The following is a 16,941-nucleotide window of genomic DNA, read 5'->3' on the forward strand; positions in this document are numbered from 1 at the left end:
CAACTCATGAGGAACCAATGAACCATGCTTTGTTAGAAAGAACGTCGTCTGACGAGGAACAAGTACTGTACACAGTACGGCGAATCGTCTTGTTGAAGTTGCCTAAACTAAAGTGTGTATACATACAGTGATCGGTGAAGTTCAGTTTGCTAGTTTTCTTGTGAAATATATACTCTAGTAGTGCTATTTAACAGTAATACTTTCGTTAGCGGTTTATTAACGACGAAATTATATTAGCATGCATTTTCTTTACAACTTTGTTTATACAGTGGTCAGGGATTTGATCATTTGCCAGCAGTCTGTGACTAAGAAATGTTTTGCGAAAAAATAACACATATTATAAAAAAAAAATGCTGCTACCTCTGAATATAGTAAAACTTTGGAGACTTCTAGGTAAAAAATGAGTATATAAAAATATTGTTGTTAGCTAGGAAGGCAGCGACTGATGAGTGATGGCAAGCATTTTGGTACTTTCAGTGGTATGGAGTAAATCGAAAAATCAGTAATAATTACTGGTATATCGTAAAATTCCAGAATCATGCAAACACCGATATTAATAATGAAACTTAGATTGTCCAATACCTCCCAATGTAACCAGTCATAACCTAACCTAACCATTATGATTATTATGATTATAATTATTTACTATTTACCTGTTTACCTAGGCATTTATTTATGTATTTTATCTATTAATTACATTATTATAATTTTTATTTATTTATGATTTTTTTCCGCATCCTAACTAGATATGGACCAAAAGGTCTCCTGTTGGCATGCTCTGTCTTTGTAATCCTTTGTAAATGCAGACCCCCAAGAAAAGTGAAAGCGTGTTTCATGCTACAGGAATAATGCCCAATTGCTATTTTGTGCAAAAATTGTGACAAGGAAAGGAAAGTCGATGCATACTAAAATAATCTTTCACTCATAGGACCTGCATGCATCACATGAACCTAATCTAATTATCTGTTTCAGCTATTTATCTATTCACAAAAAAAAAAAAAAGAGGGAACCGATGAAGAGGTGGCACAATTTATTGTGTGGTCCTGCACTTCAACCCTGCTTTGTATTGCAATGCTGATCATGTCCCAACCTAACCTGGTGTCAGAAATAAATCCCACTAGAGGCGTTTTTTTAGAATAGAGAAGGCATTGTAGTTACCAATTTATATAAGCATCTGTGGTTATGACCTCACATGATTTAATGAATTCATAGCTGTAGAATTTGCCTATGAAGTGTTAATGCATAGTGGGAATATAAAGAATTCTTGTTTTATTCCTTTGTGATAGACCTGTATCACCCAATTATATTATCCCAATGTGCATATCATATCTCCTTTTAAATGTGGCAATAGTGGGTGCCGATACAACATATTGCGGAAATGTGTTCCTGTCATTAATCACGTGGATTGGGAACCAATTTCTTTTTGTTCATATCCTCTTGTGATTAGATTCAACAGGCTTCAGTGAATGTCCTCCAAGACACAGTGTGCAGAACCCATATTAATGCAGTTTCAAGACTTGATTTGCAGTTGACTAGAAGTATTAGTGATTCATGATTAGGGAGATGTAAAATTTACCCAGATCACAAATCTTATATAAACCCAATCATGTGAAGTGTAAATACAATGAGGCATGTGCTAAGCCACTGTGAGAGGATGCATTCTATGAGAGTGCATAAGTCGCCCCTCAAAACATACCTTTCATCTACCCCTCCACTCCCATAAATATTCCCCCTGTCATGCCTGAAGTCAATGCATGGATCACCATCATATATATATAAGGTCATCCCATAAATTCTGTCCGAAATTGTATATGTAATTTCAATCAAATGTTACAGTATTATAATATGACAAATGATAATGATTGTTATTTATGTGAATTTAGAAACATCTAATTTAATAACATTTCTTTTGACAGGAAAATCTCACCCAAGTACTCCCTCAAATTAGCCCCTCAATAATGGAGCATTTAAGACGCATAATGCTTTACGAGTTTAAAAGAAGGAACTCTGCAGCTGAAGCAGTTCGAAATATTCACACTGCTTATGGAAAAGAATACCTGAATGAAAGAACTTGTAGAAGATGGTTTGCAAAATGAAAAAAAAAAAAAAAAATTGAAATTTTAGCCTGAAAGGTGAAGACTGAACAAGATGTCCAGTTGAGTTTGATAATGAGCTTCTGGAGGGATCACTTGAAGAGAATAGTGCGGTATCAGTTGAAGGATTGGAAATAAAACTTCGTTCAAACCATACAACTGTTCATTGTCATCTTAACAACTTGAAGAAGTTCCTAATTTTCAAGCTGTATATGAAGTGTTTAGTGGAAGAAATAATGTAACACCCTGTTGGCAACACTGAAGTGGTAGGACCGACAAGAATGAAGGAGTTGGTGCATGAAGTGAGCTGTGAAGCACTGACTGCAACCTTAGTGTGTCCACTGTCTTTGTATAGTGAAGGTGCGTAACTATCTCATGTGTTTATTTCGTTATCCATTCGTAGTTTTTTAATCTGTTTTCCATATTTTGATAGCATGAACATATTTTTTTCAGGATTTATTGAAAATTGGAAAAGTTATTTGAGACAGAAAAATTGGACAAATCAAAGCTTTAATGTAGGGAACAACCATGAAATGGAAGGATGTTGAAAAAAGAATTAAAATTTCACCCCGAAGTGTTAGTGTAATCAAGAAAAAACTAGAAAATCATTTACAATCAGACACAAAAAAGGTAGGAAAATGTGACAAAAAACAAAACAAAAAAACTTTACCTAGGGCTGATAGAAATATAGTGGTACCTCTATGTACGCGAAATTCTATTTACGCGGTCAAATTATGGGGAAAATTTCTATTTATGTGGGCACATTGGTGTCCATTAATGCACGGAAAATCAAATCCCATGCCACCATCTTGCTGACATCACCATTCACGTGCTATGTTGTGTCTCCTCCCTCCATCTTTGTTGTGTGGACGACTGGTCCTTCTTTTGGTGCTTACCCCTTGGTGTTGTACTGTTTGTGCCTTTAAAATGCCTCCAAAAGATGTGAGAAGTCCTACTGAAGCTGGTGTTCATAAGAAAACCAGCATTACAATTGAAAAAAAGAGGGAGGTGATTGCCAAAGCTGCTCAAGGTTTACGTGTGTGTAAGCTGATGAGAGAGAGTGGTATGCGTGAGTCAACAGTAAGAACCATTCTTTCAAATAAAGATGAAATTCTGTCAGCTTGTGTCAAAGGGTATAAGGTATGTAAGCACACATAAGAGGCCAGCATTGTTGGACGAGGTGGAAAGGTTATTGCTTGTGTGGATACAGGAGAAGCAGCATAAGAGTGATAGCTTGAGTGAGGAAATGATCTGTTCAAGGGCTCGCCAAGTGTATGCCGACCTGCAGCGGCAACAGACTGGTACCAGTGGCCAGCTTACACCACCTTCTGTGCCCTTTACAGCCAGTAGAGGGTAGTTTGAGAAGTTTCAGCAACGTACGGGCATCCACAGAGTGACACGGTATGGTGAGGCGGTAAGCGCAGATACGGACGCAGCTGCTGGTTCATCAGTCATCTCTGACATCGTCGCACTAGGGAGGGACTTGGGCCTGGAGATGGAGGACAGGGATGTTGAGGAGTTAGTAGGGGAGCACGAGGATGAACTGACCACCAAGGAGCTGCATCAGGAGCAGGTCGCCAAACTGGCCCAGGAACAGCAAGAGGTTGAGGGAGATGACAATCGTGTTCAGGGCTTCACCACGGAGGAGGTGAAGAAGGCTTGTGTTTTGTAGAGAAAGCTCTATGATTTTGTGGAGGTCACACACCCGGACCAGACACTAGTGAGCTGTGTTGCAGGCCAGTTCAATGAACTGGTCATGCCTCACTACTGCCAATTCCTGTGCACATGGCACCGGCAAGCAACCATCATAGTTCTTCCAGCCTCGTGCCAAACGACAGTGCCCTGATGAGGGAGCACCTCCTCCTTCAGAGGGGGGTCAGTAAGCCTTCACCAGTCCACCACCTCCTCACTCTCATCTCCCTATGCCAGCTGCAAGCCTTACCATTGGAAGGTACAAAAGATTGCTTTTTTCATTATGTTTTTTTACCTTGTAAGTGGTCTTTAACATTGATTTTTTTGGCATTAATGTTGCTCGAACATCATAATCATACCTATTTATGTCTGTTTGGTGACAGGCTTCATCATATCAGAAGGAAAAAAGTGGACTTTTTCAAGGTTGGAAACGGATTAATTGAATTAACATTGATTTCAATGGGAAATAGCATTTCCATTTACGCAAATTTCTATTTACACGGAGGCATACAGAAAAGATTAATCCCGTAAATAGAGGTACTACTGTAGTTAAAGTAACTCTTGGAAACCGAAGTCTGTCTTGCAGGCAGACAGCAAGCACATTAGGTTGAGGTGAAATGCATTTGCATCCCAGGACTGTGAATAATAGGGAAACTATGCTGCAAGCATACCGACCCAGGAAGAAACAGTGTCTCACAAAGACCATGATGCATTCTCATTATAAATGAGGAAAACAACATGCTCAGGGGACTTCAGATGAATGGAAAAAGGCAACTAGTCCTTTAATGATAATCTGTGTTGTGGGATAAAGATATTGAAGGGAGTTTTCTCCATTATTGGTTCCCTCTGCCTCGTCAGCATCTTTGCCATTAATGTAGAAGCTGTTTCACCAGCTTTCTTTACAGTGTCTTCTTGTTTGATTATTGTGGAGACAGTTGATTGGGGCAACTGCATGAATCTGGTAGTGGAGTTAGCCCCTTCACCTCCCTCATGGTGCCATCTCAAGCTAATGTGCTTGCTGTCTGCCTGCAAGACAGACTTCGGTTTCCAAGAGTTACTTTAACTACAGTAGTACCTCTGTTTACGGGATTAATCCGTTCTGTATGCCTCTGTGTAAACAGAAATTTGCATAAATGGAAATGCTATTTCCCATTGAAATCAATGTTAATTCAATTAATCTGTTTCCAACCTTGAAAAAGTCCACTTTTTTCCCTTTGATATGATGAAGCCTGTCACCAAACGGACATAAATAGGTATGATTATGATGTTCCTCCCTCAATTTCAAGTTTTTCTCCAATGATAAACTCTTCCATGTTCTTTTGGGCTTTATCTCACCAGTAGTAGTTGTTGCAGGCTGCTTGGAAGCCATCACATTATGTATTACCCTTGTAAAAGCAACTGTGAATGTGAAATGGTAGCCCAAAACACGCACTGTTGCATAGGCTGAGGGAGGAAACACAACTGAAAAAAGAGCAGGAACAAGTTTTGATGGGTGGCTGGTGGAGCATGGGTGGCAGTGCAATCATGGTGTGTTTGTTTCTGGTGATCATATAATTGAGCGCGTACATTGAAAAATGAGCGAGTGGTATCAATTCAAAAGGATTGTATAAAGAAAATATCAGATATCGAACTATCAAATAGCAAGGGAAACCTGTACTATACTAAGAACACTTGTATGAAAAAAGTTACAGGAAAAAACATAAACAAAATAGATACGTCATGCATCTCGCCTTACCACATGAGCAGTTGGAAGGGAACTGTCACAGTGTCGGCAACAGTGTGACAACTTCCTCCACCACAAAGCTCAATTCTATCACCCACACTCTTATAAGCTATACATGCAATATATACCCACACCTGGCACCTCAAAAATACAAATTTCCTCTTATGCAGATGACATAATTACACATACACACTGTAATGCAAACAAAGCTGTAGAAATACTACAATCGTACCTCAATACACTCAATACCTGGTTCACTACAAATACTCGAAATAGCCCCAACCAAATCTACAGCCATACTTCTCGCTAATTGGACAGCGGAACACAAATACATAGCACACCTTGATATCAACAATACTTGTACCTCCTGCTTCCACACACTCTTCCCTCTCTTTACTTCCCAAGTATCAGTGGTTAGATTTAGAATGCAAAAGTAGATGTTGAGAAGATTTCTCATCTCAGATTGTCTATGTCTATAATTTTGTGCTTAGATGTTCATGATTTGGGTATTCTTATACAGCATTATTATTTATGATGATATTTTTTATAGGAATATTGGAAAAATGACAAGTCCACAAATCCTTGGCCAACCCATCCAAATGGTCTGGAGACCCGAATTTGGGCCGCAACCCAGGGGTTAAGAACCACTTTCCGAAACCAACATGGATTCAAAGAGGACCATTCCAGCATGCTGCTGACAAATGTAATCAAACAAATGCTGGAGGTATTCGACAAGAAAGTACCACCAGAGAGAATTGTTATGGTTGCAATAAACATCATTGAAGCATTTTATGAAGTTTCCATACATGTGCTGTCAAAAAAAGATCTTAGAGATACCCACAACAAAGGTAAGAAATTGCTAACAAAATTTTTAGCTGGCAGATAGTGCAGAGTAAGACAAAATATTAAAGATTCTTGGATAAAATGACTACAGTGGTATTCCCTAAGGAATGGTACCTATTGAACCTCTTCACAAATGATCTCTCAACACTAGATCCAGAACATAACACTGAAGCACATACCTATATGACAACAAAGACCCAACAGTTCTGGCATCACATCACCCAATGACATTGCACCCTCTCCAAAGTTGTAGAAAACCTCATACTACAACTTGTCAAACCACATACCCTCCTTGTTGAATTTTAACAGTTTTACGGCACTACATTCCACAAACACTCTTCTAATAAACCTCACACAAAGAATTTTTGAATGCATCAATTCAGATAAGACCTACACAGAATACTTCTCATAACACTGAATTAAGTAAAACTTTTGATGTTATCCTTTCACAATCTCACAAACAAAACATATATACAGACATGCGCATTAATACCAAAAGATGGCTGGCCAATTATCTGGTAGGTGGAAATGCCTGTGTCATATAATTAACAATCGTCACACACCAGAAACTTTAAGAACGGAATACCACAAGGCTCGGTTCTATTACCCACGCTCTTTAAGTTATACATGCACTATATACCCACACCTGACACCTCAGAAATACAAGTTTCCTTTTATGCAGATTGGATAATTACAAGCACACACACTAATGCAAACAAAGCTGTAGAAATATTACAATCATACCTCAATACACTCAATACCTGGTTCACGACAAATAGACTCTAAATAGCCCCAACTAAATGTACAGCCACACATCTGACAAATTGGACAGCGGAACACAAATACACACCATACCTCGATATCAACAATACTCATACCACACACACGTACCCAAGATTCTTGGAGTAACATATGATACGTCCATGTGATTCAAACAACACATCACAAACATAAGGACATAATGTGCTTAAATCAATTGCAGGAACAACATTTTGACAAAAAGGAAACTAATACTACAGTATACAAACAGTGCGTAAACTTAGTGATGAATTGTGAGCCCTGCATGGGCCCCTAATCTAAGACACACAACAACACTCTTCCAACGGTACAAAACAAACCCCTAAAGGCAATTACAAACTGCACAAATACAAACCCTAGAGACCATTTACACCATGAAATGAAAGTCCTCAAAGTCAAGAATCACCTCGACATGAGAGGCACACAAACACTTGCCATACTCACTACACTACATAGCAGAACACCCACACACACTAAGAAATGTCAAAACAACACCCAAATACCTATATCACACACAGATGCTCTCTTCTCTTCCTCCACATCCACAGGCACCAGCCCACTAGAAGCACATCCATGATCATATTGATCAGTGCACCATCAACAAACCAAAAGACAATACATTGTTTTATGCCAGCTCCCTCTGATAACCATCCCTCAGAATCCTCTCTCCCCTGAAGGGACAGATTTATATATCTATCTATATACCAAAGGCTTCTTCCCCCTAATAAGGGAGGTAGCCAAATCAAAGGCATGCACCCACTCCCACCCATTCAATTCCCGTCCACCACCCTTGTTACCCTTACATCTTAGCTCATCCCTGTCTCCTGCCAACTGCCTGGGTCAGAAGCAGTGCAACAAGACACAGTATATCCACAGCAAGACCATTTAATTGGTGACCTCCTCTCTGTCCCCTTGTGTGGAAAAGAGAGAAGACTGGAAGGAATCCCTTCAAGCTGCATCAAAATATCATCCATGCCCAGCCATTCTCCACTCAGTCCTATCCCCTGCCTTCTCCCTTCCTTGTTCAACAGACAATCCCCTCATCCTCAATGCCCCTTTTGTCCCATCTATCCATCTCATCCTCAGTTGTCCCCTAACATTCACTCCATCCACCTCACCCTTCCACATGTCATTTACTAATCTTTGTTTACTCCTTCTTTCCATGTGTCCAAACCATCCCAATACTTTTATCAGCCCAAACTGCCATCTCCTTTTTCACACCTGTTTTCCTCACCTCTTCATTTCTTACTCTATTCAACCTTGTTTATTTTATATGAGGATTCAGTTTTACTCTGAACAATGGATGTTTTCTCAGGTTTGTTTGCATTCAGTTCAGGTGCTTTAAAGTGGCACCATTACCATGTGTTTTTTCTAATATTAAAAGCCACTTGATGAATATGTCATCAACATTGCCTTAAGCTAGTAGTGTAAAGTGCCTGCATGCAAAAGAGAACATTGTATCATTCTTGAGAATATTTGGTCTCCAGTTCATTGCCAATAACAAACAGACTATTACCCAATTATTTGATCATCACAGCCTCTACAAATACAACACACCCACTATACTACATAGTAGAACACACGCACATGCCAAGAAACATGAAAACAACACCCAAGTACTTAAATTGCACAAATACTCTCTTCTCTTTCTCGTCAACCACCAGCCTCCAGAAGCATATCCATAATCATATCACTCCCTGCTCCATCAACAAAATGAAAAACATTGATGCATGCCAAACTCCCTGGTATCCATTCATTTGAATCCTCCATCCCCAGAAAGGACAGAGTCCACTTAGCCAGACCATGGTGCCACCACCATCCAACTCATCTAGGCTACCAGAAGAGGCTGGATGACCGTATTGCAGATAACTGTCCAGGATGCAACATTTCACCCCATATGATACAAAGTACATTATGGAAGAATGCATTGTACACAATCATGGATGCCAACAACACACTACCCATTCTATAAATGATTTGCAGGAAAACCCTGTTCCAGCTGCGATCCTCAGGGAGATGGGACTGCTCCAAACAGTCTAGTGAATGACAACAACAACAGCAACTGAAATGCATGGATATCACATTGTAACTCAAATTCAGTCGAATCCCCCCTCCTCTCAAAAAACAACACTAGAGCACATGAAAAAATTCATGACTACCACAACTAGCATCCTACAATAGACTCCAAGGGAGCACAACACAAAACATCTATCACACCACATCAGGTAAACCAATAATACACTCCATTATGTAGTGGAACTGCCAAGGACTTGTCCCAAACCAGGAAAACCAAACATATTCTCCAACAATATAAACCTGACTGTGTTTGCTTAGAAGAAACAAGCTAGATGCATGCACACACTCCTGTTCTACTACTGTACTATACCTGTACTACATACATACCCTCCTCTCTGTACCCAAGCCAAACAAGAAGGTACAGCAATTCTCATTGATTCAAATACCTCCATCACTTCCATTTACCCTCCATTCTCTCTTCACCAAGCCACTGCAGTCAAAGTTTTCCTACATTGTTTAATAACCACCTGTTTATTGAATCCAACAGATTCGACTAACCCTCTCCCCCATGTTTTACTTATACCATCACAACCCCATGGGGCAAATTAACATCTCTTATAACAAATCACTCATTATCACAAGACAACACAAATCAAGCTACAGCCTTTCACATACTGAAAATGACCTACACATACATTGACCTGACCTTGTGCACATTAGATATCCTAGACAAATGGATGGTCTCTAATAGTGATCATTTCCCACTTATTAACCCTTTACAGGCTCCCTCTCCTCCATAATCTTGATAGTCCTTATCTCAAGCAAACAGGAAAATCATTCAAAAATGTTACATAAACAACCAAAACAGCTGAAAACTTTGAACAATTGACACGACACAAGCTTATCTTGTAAATCATGTAATGAGCAGTCTCAAAAACCTTACCATCTTCATCATGACACACAGTCCCCGTGTAGAATCATATTTGAGCCACCACCTATAGAGCAAAAAAGTTGGCCTTTCATCTACTTGAAGAACACCCAACCCTCAAAAATTCAATATTCTTGAAAAAAGGATGAGCATGCCCAATGGATGACACAACAAGCATGCCAAAATTCATGGCAAACTTACTTCTTCAACAATCACATCCCAAACTACTGTCTTCAGATATGTAGGGGAAGAAATCTGTAAAACAACACACAAGATGGGGAGCAGATAGATATTTACTCTGGAATTTTAATCTGGCTACCTCTATTATAAAGGGGATAATGATGGTGATGCTCCCTAGGCTGTCTTGCTAAGCAGTCCCATCTCCCTGAGGAACGCCATGGCTAGAATGGAATTTTCCCATAAATTGTGTACAATGTATTCTTCCATAATGTGTTGAATAGTATAAGTTGAAATGTTATATCCTGAACAGATATTCTACAATGCATTCATTCATCTGCTGGTGGCCTAGAAGGGATGGATGGTGGCCACACTGCAGACTAGCCTGGTGGACTCGGTCCTCTCAAGGAAGGGAGGATTCAGATGGATGGATATCAGGGGGTCTGGCATGGAGTAGTGTATTACCTTTCAGTCTATTGATGGAGCAGTGAGCAATAATAGATACACTTCTGGAGGTGGGTATTTGGTGGTCATGAAGAAAGGGAAGAGAGTATTTGTGAGTGATACAGGGGGTGTTGTTTTGATGTTTATTGGCGTGTGTGGGTGTTATGTTGTCAAAAACTGTTTGTGTAAGGTCAGTCAGAAGAGTGTGAAGTGTAGTGATGTAAAACCAGGTTGTGATTTGGCATGGGGGATATGTGATGTGATGAATTGTAGTATGATGTGTTCTCTGACTTTGGAGGTGGTGCAGAAAAGTGTGATTGGGCAGTGTGATGCTGGAACTGTTGGGTCTTTGTTAAGTTTAGGGCTTGTGATGAATTTCTCATGCTACCAGATGTTGGGTATAGTGTTGTGTTAATAGCTGTAGTTTGCAGTGTTGGTGAGTGCACGCATTCTTTGTGGTCCGAGGTGTTTTAGGTTGATGTTTATGTTGCATGGACCACAAGTGGACAAGTGCATGAGGTTATGAGGGGGAAGAAGCCTTTGGTATACAGATGGATTGATAAATCTTGTACAGAGCAAACTTGATTGTGGATGTCGGGCATATTTCTCTGCTACAACCATATCCCTCAAAATGCTAGAACCTGTATGCTGTGTTGGCTTGTGTGTCAGCACAGTTGCCTTTTGCAGCACTCCATAAAAATAATTGTTAACAGAAAGTGGCCATCCTCACTGGATGTCCACTGTACCTTGACATTACTAAAATATCTCGACCACATAAAGATCACTGCTACAAGCTCAATCTTCCACATGGTTGAAACCTTACCAAGAATGCAATAAATGTACATGTATTTTTAATGCCTATTCATATGGCAGAAGAATGGAAGATCTATCTCCACTGGAAATTGCCAGAAAAATCCTTCCCATGAATGCCTAATTGAGCCCCTTGGTTACTCCATTAACCTGCCCCATCTTAACAAAAGATCAAATGCCAACTGAAGCCATACAACAAGAAACTCTCGCCTATCTACCCGTTCAGCAAACATCATATATACACTTGTAGCTTCCACTCAAACCTTGGAGTGAATTATACAGTAGTCTACCCAACTGATACAACTGATACAGACAGTCTTGAGAACGGCAACAACAACAACAAATGAAACAAGATCTTGATCTCCTCCCCCCAATCACCTCAGTTTTCTTTACTGAACTCATCATTATCCACAGCTCTCCCTCCCCCTGCATCTTATACAGTTATGTCAGATTCCCGAAGTGCTCTACAAGTAATCTCAACCCCCCAAGTTCTGTCACCCACTTGTCCACAAAATCTATTCATGGATCATCCAGATTTCTATCTATATAATAAGGTCCTCTTTCCTCTTATAAGGGAGGTGGCCAGCCGAGGCTGTTTAGATTTCTATCTGCTTCAAGTCTGTATTCTGCTGGGTGCAAACTTTCATAGGCAACCCTTCTGCCAAGTGCCAGCTCTTATAAGCATCCCTGGCAATGAAGAAGTTGGTAAGGTGGCTCAAAAGGCAGGATCCATCCCTTTTGATACCTGTACTCCACTGTCAGTAACAGTCTACCAATTGTTTGATCATGAATGTAAAATATGTGGAAAGGACATTGGGAACAACATTCAACTAATGAATAGAACAATAGAACTTTTTTTTTTTTTTTTTTAAATACATTTGTGGCTGTCTTCACATTAACATGTACAATGTTTTAAAACAGCACTAGTATGTTTAAGAACCAGACATTCCCACTTTACATGTGGCCACCTCATGACAGGAAGTCAATTTCTCATATACATACATATACCAAAGGCTTCTTCCACCTTCCAAGGGAGGTAGCCAAAAAGCAAAGGCATAAAAACCATTCCCACCCATTCCATCCCTAATACACTCCACTCCCCTCCACCCTCTACCCTCCCTCTTATCTTGGCACCTCCTGGATGATGGGTCATCCCTGTATGTTGTCCACTGCCCTCGGTTAGAAGCAGTATCGGAAGACACAGCACATCCACAGCAAGGCCGTTTCATTAAATTGGCAACCCCCCCTCATATACCAATGTAAATCTCTTCTTGACATGTCATACATACTACTGGACTGCCAGTTTACATGCCCTTTAACAACTACTTGTTGTAGTTTAGTTTCTGGAACAGCAGTGAGTAAACTACAGCCCAAAACAACAACAATAGCCACTACATATTTCTTGTGATATTTATTCTGTATGTCTTTCTTTGCATTCAGTATGATGTATTGATTAAATAAACAGTGTAATCTGTAACAAGTATACATTGAGTTAACTGGTCTAAATACTATTATAGAGTATTTTCTGTATATTTTGTTCAATTCACTGATTTCCCTTGCACAACATTCTGTTTGAATTTCCGTACTAAATCTATAATAGAATGATTATCAAACTTGATATAGAGATCTATTATCAAGAGGCTTAAGCATAACAAGTATGATAGTGATTAGTATCTGCCAAGTTAGGAAGCATGGCCACCAGAATGTGGACTGCTAAATGAAAATGTTCAAAATTCTTTAGAAACCTTAGTAGTAAGGGATTCACTTTTTTTCATGTTGCAAGGAACAAAATCACAAGTGGTACCCAACAGTAATGATAAATTTCAATCAACTGTGACTTGCAACCTACCTTACTACAAGTTTTTTAAGATGTGAAGTTGGGAAATGCTATAAACAATTCTGTTGTTGCTTAAACATCCAAAACTTTGGACACACTAGTCAAGTATCTCTGCTTAGAAGGTACATGTGTACGTTGCTCAGACCCTAGACATGTGTCCCAATGCTTAAATCCAGCCAAATGTATAAACTGCAATCAAAACCATCCTGCATCATCCTCAAACTCCACAGTATACCAATACAAAGAAGTTGTCTTTGGTGTCATACATATATATATACCAAGGCTTTTCCCCCCTTACTAGGGAGGTAGCCAAAAAGGAAAAGGCATAAAATCATTCCCACCCATTCCATCCCTGAAAACACTCCACACCCCTCCACCCTCCCTCCCATCTTAGCACCTCCTAGATGACGGGTCATCCCTGCACCCTGTTTGGTGTCATACTCTGAATATACCTGTTTTAGAGAACCCCAAATATGAGTATAATCCAGGATGATCACACAGTTTTGTATGCAGAAATACTAGTCAGTCAGATGTCCGCACTTCCTATATAATTCCATGATTGCACCAAGAGAGACCACTCATGATACAGGAACACCCTGCACAAACCCACTACATCTCTCTCACCAGTGTAACCTAGCTCCTCATCCTCAACCCATCTGAAATACAAAAACCTCATATACAACCTCCAACGCACTCCAGGCCACCAAAACTCGCTCGCAAACCCATTTGTCACCTACTCACACCCATCCCAATATCCTGTGAAACCTTCTACCCCAAGAAAAGTGCAAGAACCTGCACAAACACCTAACTTTTCTAGTCCACAACCTTCACAAACCTATTATCCTCCCCAAAACCTACAACCCATCTACTCCAGGAAAAGATTCAATTCTCCAGAAGAAACCATAGAAGACATATTGAAGTACATCTATCATGTTACACCAGTAGTAGTTGAGTAGGTAAAACTTGATTATTGACCTAACTGTATAGTTGTATACTAATGCTTTTTTTTTTTTTCCCCTCCAGAAAGTAGTAGTTGGCAGTTGAAAATTTGTAGTAGTGCTGCATCAGGGATGTTTCACGTCACCATGGCTGTTCAATGTGCATATTGCCCATTGCCATGGGTCAGAAGCAATGCAGCAAGAATCAGCACATCCACAGCAAGGCTGCTTCATTTAATTGGTGAGCCCCCTCTTTGTCCCCTCATGCAGAAAAAGAGAAGACAAGGAGAAATCCCTTCGGTTTGCATCAAAATATTATTCACATATACTCCCTCACCCCCCCATCCCCCACACACTCCCTTCCATGGATCACAGTATCATCTATACACAACCATTCTCCACTCGCCCCCATCATCTGTCATCTCACTTCTCAGCAGATATTCCCTCTTACCCAATGTCCCTTTTAGCTTATGTTCACTCCTTTCACCTCTGGCTTCCACATTTTTGCTAATCTTTCTTCACTCGTTCATACCATGTGTCCAAACCATCCCAATACTCTTTCATCAACCCCATCTCCCAACTCCCTTTCCGCCCCTACTCGCCTCCTCATCTCATTTCTCACTCTATCCAACCTAGTAACCCCTACCATACTTCTCAGGCATTTCATTTCAAACACATTTAAAATCTTCCTCTCTAACTGTATATACTTCCACACAGATCGCACCAGTGGATAGGTTGCACCTCTAGTTTGTGGTTGACCCGCAGATAGGTTGCACTATAATCTGGCAATTTACAAGACCCATTCAAGCAGAAAAATTATCAGATATTTACCTTCATTTCAAAACTACTCATAAGATTTTAATATCAGAACACATGTAGATTGTCCGACTATCACGTGTGCGCATAATGCAAACTTATATAAACAACAGTTGCATTTCTAAAACTATAATCATAAACAAATGCACTTGCCTAAAAAAATGTCAGTCAATTTTACAAAAAATAAATAAATACTGTAGTTTAACTGTCAACTGGACACTACAACAGTATAGAGGAAAATGTTACTGTACTTTAGTAAAATTGTATTCATTTAGCCTATACACTAGTACTTCATCAAGACTATATCCCTCAAATTATTTTTCACTGTCATCATCACTTTCAAATCCGAAATATTCTTTTTCACAGTCAATTGTCACTTACATGCAGCAGACTGAAAGGGAGAGTGACTGGAGGTAGTGGATAGTTTTAGATACTTGGGTGCGAATGTAGCAGGAAAGGGTGGAGTGGAGGTGGAGGTAGAATGTAGATTGAGAGAAGCAAGTAAATGCCTTGGATTAAAAAATGTAATGAGGAATAGACATTTGGGAATGGAGGCTAAGAGGAGATTGAAGGAGTGATTGTGCCAACAGCACTGTATGGGGCAGAAACATGGAACATAATAGAAGACGAGAGGAGTTTGAATGTGTTTGAGAAGTATGATGGGGGTTACTAGGCTGGATAGAGTGAGAAATGAGGAGGTGAGGAGGAGAACAGGGGTGGTAAGGGAGTTGGGAGATAGGGTTTATGAAAGAGTATTGGGATGGTTTGGACACATGGAAAGAATGAGTGAAGAAAGACTAAGAGATATGGAAGGCAGATATGGGGTAGTGAACATAAGGGGGCGACCTAGGATGAGATGGATGGATGAGGTGAAAGGGGCTTTGGGGAAGAGGGGAATGTCTGTTGAGGAAGGACAGGAGAGGACAGAAGATGGGTGAATGGAGAATGGTTGTATATGGATGATGATGTGATGCATGAGGTGGAATGGGCCGGGGGATGGGGGGTGAGGTAGTATGTGTGAGAAAAATTTGATGCAGCCCAAAGGGATTTCTCCCCGTATTCTCCTTTTCTGCATGAAGGGACAGAGGGGGGTCGCCGATTTAATGAAGCATCCTTGCTGTGGATGTGCTGTGACTTGCGACACTGCCTCTAACCCAGAGCAGTGGACAGGATGTAGGGATGACCTGTCATCCAGGAGGTGCCAAGATAAGAGAGAGGGTGGAGGGGAGTGGAGTGTATTAGGGATGGAATGGATGGGAATGGTTTTTATGCCTTTTTCTTTTTGGCTACCTCCCTTGTAAGGGGGAAAAAGCCTTTGGCATATGTATGTATGTATTGTCACTTTCAAATAATCTTATAATTTGTTAATCAGTTAACATATCATCATTGGTCATTTCATAGTAGTCATTCAGATCATCATCCCATATGTTAGGTTCATCTTCATCCTCATTTGTGCTTGTAGTTGAAACTACCAAATCCTCACTTAATATCTCGTCTGTGTTTGAAGTTGAAGCAACCAAATCCTCATATAACATGTGGACAACACTTCTGTCCATGGTACTTGAGATGCAACATATTTTGAAGGACTTGATAATTAGCTCTTCAGGAATACTGCTCCAGGCTTCTTTCACCCATTCTACAATTAAACTCAATCCAGGTCTTTTCAGTGCACCACCTTTAGTAAATTCCTTTTCACCAGATATCATCCAAGATGTCCACAATTTCTGAATGCAAGTCTTGAAAGGTTGATTTACTGAAAGGTCAAGTGGCTGCAGAACAGAAGTGCAACCACCCAGAATGATTGCTTGCCTTGTTTGGTATGCCTC

The 16,941-nt window shown here is 40.1% G+C and overlaps 1 protein-coding gene across 3 annotated transcripts in view; it reads left to right on the top strand.

Annotated features, from left to right (window-relative positions):
• The first annotated feature begins 206 nt into the window (after positions 1 to 206).
• LOC143022054 (uncharacterized) overlaps positions 207 to 16,941 on the top strand; it is a 36,918-nt gene continuing 20,183 nt past the window's right edge. The window contains exons 1-4 of one of the 3 annotated variants that reach the window (XM_076179991.1): positions 207 to 393; positions 1,917 to 2,453; positions 2,527 to 2,723; positions 6,059 to 6,356. In XM_076179991.1, coding sequence (XP_076036106.1) covers positions 2,622 to 2,723; positions 6,059 to 6,356 — 400 coding nt within the window. In that variant the 5' untranslated portion in view covers positions 207 to 393; positions 1,917 to 2,453; positions 2,527 to 2,621. The other 2 variants (XM_076179992.1, XR_012966022.1) reach the window with 2 other exon arrangements.

Source organism: Oratosquilla oratoria, chromosome 43 (genome assembly GCF_046742065.1).
Source record: "Oratosquilla oratoria isolate Oo_2021 chromosome 43, ASM4674206v1, whole genome shotgun sequence".
In the NCBI taxonomy this organism is placed as follows: Eukaryota; Metazoa; Arthropoda; class Malacostraca; order Stomatopoda; family Squillidae; genus Oratosquilla; species Oratosquilla oratoria.